At 35.6% G+C, this 4,797-nt stretch overlaps 1 protein-coding gene across 1 annotated transcript; it reads right to left on the bottom strand.

The window, feature by feature from the left end:
- Window positions 1–559: 559 nt before the first annotated feature.
- On the bottom strand, window positions 560–4,791 carry LOC101492871 (DNA-directed RNA polymerase I subunit 2-like). The gene is made up of 10 exons (XM_004517160.3): window positions 4,767–4,791; window positions 4,591–4,670; window positions 3,014–3,255; window positions 2,769–2,930; window positions 2,489–2,653; window positions 2,325–2,399; window positions 2,021–2,124; window positions 1,868–1,943; window positions 805–930; window positions 560–724 (listed from the first exon to the last, which is right to left on the bottom strand). Exons 2-10 carry the CDS (start codon window positions 4,604–4,606, stop codon window positions 575–577), a joined length of 1,116 nt encoding a protein of 371 aa, XP_004517217.3. The 5' UTR covers window positions 4,607–4,670; window positions 4,767–4,791; the 3' UTR covers window positions 560–574.
- Between the last annotated feature and the right edge of the window lie 6 nt (window positions 4,792–4,797).

Consider the following 4,797-nt stretch of genomic DNA (forward strand, 5'->3'; position numbering starts at 1 on the left):
AAGAGTGTTAGAACTTAGAATTAGTGTTGAAAATAGAGTGTTCATAGCACTCCTCATAAGATAAATACTCTTTTGCATTGCATTGTGCAAGACACGAATAGAATGCCATGACTAAGTTTTAATTCTTTGCAAAAAAAATTAAAATAAGTTAAATAACTCTAAACGTTCTTTCATTACGAAAATCCAAGTACATCAAGAAAAATCATCAATGAAAGTAACAAAGCACCTAAAACCTAAGATACGACCTACACAACTCGGACACCACAAATGTATACCTAAATCCATTAGGTTTAGCATCATATTTGAATCGTAAGAATATTCAGAATAATGTTTTCTACAGTAAATTAGAGAGAGGATAAATGATTCAGGACATCAATGAAGAACAAGCGAAGGAAGGCTAAGTATCATCCTTCAAATTACATCAACAAAAGTACAAAAGGAGAAAAAGAAGTACCCAGCTATTCAGTTCTTAGCCTATCAAAATAGAAAGGAACTCAAAACAAAAACAGGGCATCAACAAATAAATGAGACAAATAACATCATTAAAACATAGAAGAAGATCATAGTGAATGTTTTAACTCACCTTATTTAAATTCTTCTTAGTTTTGGTGTCAACAGCAACATAGTCAACATAAACAGGTTCAGAACCCTTTTTTTTGAAGAGGTATGTTTTATTTGTTACCTCATTGTAAGTGCTACAATAGGGTTCATCTGGCCATATCATCTGAAAGTGATAAATTTAGACTTCTTGTAAAGAAAGTTGAAGTTAGGAGGGAAAAGAGAGAAGAGGAGACAGTAACAAACCTGACCAACATGTGGAAGCCCATCTGAATCAATCGAGGGACAAGGTTTATCTAGTTTACTTTTTCTAAATACTCTTGCAGATTGGTCTGACTTGCCGCCTTTCTCTGTCAAGTCGATAGTTTCTGTCTGCCAAAATAATTGTAGAAGCAAGTTTAAGGTCAGAATTTAAAGCATGAAACCTAGTCTGTATATCCAAATAACGCCAAAACTAAATATCAGCATACTATAGTCAAAAAAATACATAAGTACACACATACATAGTTGGTGTTGGAAATGTTACGATTCGTGAATGTAGGGGTGATTGGGTTGGGTTGTTTTTGGCCAAACCCAATACACGAGCAGATCAACTTCATTTGGGTTTGGTTGAGTTTTTAACCCATGATTTTTACATCAAACCCTAACCAAACTAACCTGATTATAAGTGGGCTGGGTTGGGTTTGCGGATAATGAAGTTGGTTCAGTGGTCCTGAAGGTGCCTTCAAGTAGTGCTGCACTACCTGCAGCCAGAGCACTTAATTTGCCCCTGGATTGAGGGCTGACCTAGCATGGAAACATTGTGTTTCAATTGATGGGAATACAAGTAAAGTGTAAATATTGCGAGAACTTGTTCAGCCGAGGGCACCTAGGAGAGAGGGACGTTGCAGCCAAGATGCTTCACAACCGAGGGCTTTTGTTGATCCAGATTAGGCCTTAGGGGAAATACTGTTTCTGAACCAGGTAGCAAAAACTGACAGGGTATATTCACGTGTTTAGGATTGCAATCTTACGAGTAAAGATGTAATTTTGACAACATTTTCAAGACCCATGGCAATGTCTTGAGATGACATTCAAACAATACAAAAGGGGGTAGAAAACTTGGGGAAACAAACAAGAATGAAGTTTCAATCAAAACATAATTAAGAAAACACTTTTTTTACAGAATGTAAACAAATTGCTAAAATTTCAAAATAACAAGAAAGCCCTTGCATCTTCTCACAATAAAGTGTCATGGGTAATGACTCAAAAAATTAATTGCCACTCATTCAAATCAAGAGAGCTTAATTAGTTGTGTTCGGTATCAAACCTGATATATTTGTCCATGAAACATTCCTCGTTCCACAGATGACTTGTTTAGAATCATGGCATCCTCCATATCATATCTGCATTTGTTAACAAAAGGTTATTGAAAATAGCACAAGGAAGGATAAAACTACAGCTGCCCAATAATAGCAATTACCCTGTATATGCCAGAACTGCAACTATAGCATTTGTGCCTGATGGATATTCATCAATACTGTATTCAGAATATGCCCTTGTGCGAACAATGGGAGTCTGAGGAGTCTGAAAATGCCCCAAATATTCAACTTATTGTAGTCAAAAGTAGGAAAAGTATAGGTTATGGTGTATCATAAGGGATACAACTCCTAAAGAACAATTACTATGGATGTTTACCAATCTGGTTTTCAATATAAAAAGGCCAAACCTATATCGATCTGGAACAGAAGGTATGAGCAATTTTAATCAAGCCGAATTGAACAAACCTGAAGATGATATAACTTTTGATCTGCACGATGTTGAATCGTTTGTGAAGAAAATCCCATTGTTTGCTTTGCCATCTAAAAAGAAAAACAAAAAAATCAACATATAAATCTGGAACTGAAGTAGATATGGAGCCACCTACACACAATTAAAAAGATAATCGAACCTGACACTGGTACATATTACGTGGACTCTGATTATGATCTGACCATGGTGTAAGATTACCAACTACACTTAGCATTCCTGTAGGATGGATTTCCTCATGAGTTGCAGGAAATGGACTTTTTCTTCCACCGTCTCCACCATCGGGACATCGTATCTCCATAAAAACCTGAAAAGAAATATAAAGTTGACAGATCCCCAGTTGAAAGTTCTATTTTTCATAACTGCATTTACATAATTATTTCCTAACAATTATATGATGCACAAAAAATATCTATATTGACCTGTTCAAATGGACCAATGAGTTCAACATTTTCATTGGTGGAAGGAATAGATAAATTTCTCACTGGGCGAACGAATCTTGAAGGGGATGTGAAAAGGTATAGGCCAGGATATGCTCCACCCATGCTCAATGGAACATATCCGACTTCCATATCATTTGGAATCTGCATCACATCCCATGATATTTAAGTCAACATCAGGACAAATATATTAATAGGGAACAAAAGAAATTTTGACAGAAACAAACCACTGCAGCAGATGAAACTTTGAGTTCTCGAATGTGAGCGACAACTTTCTCAACCTCGGTGGAAGGGATAAAACCGACAATACAACCATCTAGAAGAACAGTAAGAACTTCGGGTGGGCCAGGTAGAAATATCTTTGGCAATGATTGTGTCATTCCAATCTCAACTAAAATGTTGAGGATAGAAAGTTTAATTTTAAAATAATCTTTAATATTTCCTTCAGAATCATAGAATGACGTAACCCCTGAAATGGAGAAGAGGGAAAAAACAGTGAACTATGTTTTTAATTAAGAATGACATTACCAGTGAATATTGTTGCTAGTCAATAAAAATAACGTATAAAGCAAATTGGGAAGTAATATATTAATTTTTTTGCAATACAAAGGTAATTGAAAGTGTATAATGAGCAACAAGGTTTCAATTAGACATTAAATATATTTAACACGTGTTATTTTAGACGCAAGAACATGTCATGTTTGTCTACATATCAGTCTCACGGCCCACCTTCATTGTTGGATTGAGAGAGAATCTGAGTAGAGAGAAAACAAGGTGATTACACCATTTTCCCTCCCTTAGAAGAGAGAATAATAAGAAAATCCCTACAAAAACAAATCTTCCCTACCACTTGTGGAAATAAAATAGAGAAAATGGGAAAGCAACTCTCCATCCCAATGTAATATAAATCACCTATGATTTTTTGTTTCTTTTAAATTTGCTTCATCTATTTTCCTTTCTCTTCGATTTCTTTCTTCCCAATTTCACTCCACATCAAAACCACCAAAAGGTGTTGTTTGCAAGGATATAAAGCTATGGTTTAATGAACAAACTCCATTGAACCATATAGTACGTGTTCCCTTACGTATCATTCTAAATGTGATAGAAATGATAATGAACCTTTCTTTCACTGCATATAAATTTTTCATCCACACTTGTAGGTAAGTATTTGACACAAACAGAGCAGAACAACCTCCGCTTTTCATATGTACCAAGGTTGTCAAAATAAAGGCAATTTCTACCCCTATCTGTTTTCCCCATTTCTACCTCTTCCCAACCTTTCTCTTCTCCTATTACTTTGATTTGGACTTACTTCCCAACCGTTGAACAATGAATGAACCTTGAGTCACCTACCTCTCCAATTCAATTTCATGTTCCTCTTCTTCAGAGGATAAATGCAAGTGTAAGAACACAAGGTGGAAAATCTAAAACATTTTCTGATATCTTTAGCTGTGACCAAGGCCTATTCTCGGCCTATAAATTTTTACCTTAATTCCGAACATACATATAATAGAATTGGTTTATAGTCCTCAAAATAATTTTTCATCTATTTAGTCCTTCTAATACATAACTGTCACCAGTCTTCAATATGGAAGACTAAAGTAGGGTAACAAAAGGACTAACTTGGTTTAGAGCTATGATGAGTCTAGGGACTAATTGGGCAACAAAAATATGACAGAACTAGTGTGACGACACCCTTAACTTTTGGAAGGACCAATTTTAGGATTTATCCTCTTTCTACAATTATTAAGAGTGAAAGACAAATGAAATAAATAAAAGAGGGTTTGGAAGAACGACAACTTACTACAAGTGCGGGTCATATGATTCAACAATCCACAGGGCTCCCCATCAGGTGTGTGTACAGGGCAAAGAAAACCCCAAGATCTGTTCATTTGAATGGAAAACCCTTTTAACAAACTGTAGGTACATGTATATTATGACAAGATTGCAACATCAATTGATTATGTAAAATGTACTAACTCGGGCAATAGCTTCCGCACAGTTGTAGTAC

Source organism: Cicer arietinum, unplaced genomic scaffold (assembly GCF_000331145.2).
Source record: "Cicer arietinum cultivar CDC Frontier isolate Library 1 unplaced genomic scaffold, Cicar.CDCFrontier_v2.0 Ca_scaffold_5670_v2.0, whole genome shotgun sequence".
NCBI classification, from domain to species: domain Eukaryota; kingdom Viridiplantae; phylum Streptophyta; class Magnoliopsida; order Fabales; family Fabaceae; genus Cicer; species Cicer arietinum.

Excerpts from the sequence above, each read along its gene's own strand:
- LOC101492871 (XM_004517160.3), bottom strand. Across the intron at positions 2,654-2,768 it reads TCATTGGTCCATTTGAACAG|GTTTTTATGGAGATACGATG; the intron begins GTCAATATAGAT and ends ATTTCTTTTCAG. Across the intron at positions 1,944-2,020 it reads GCAGTTCTGGCATATACAGG|ATATGATATGGAGGATGCCA; the intron begins GTAATTGCTATT and ends TAACAAATGCAG.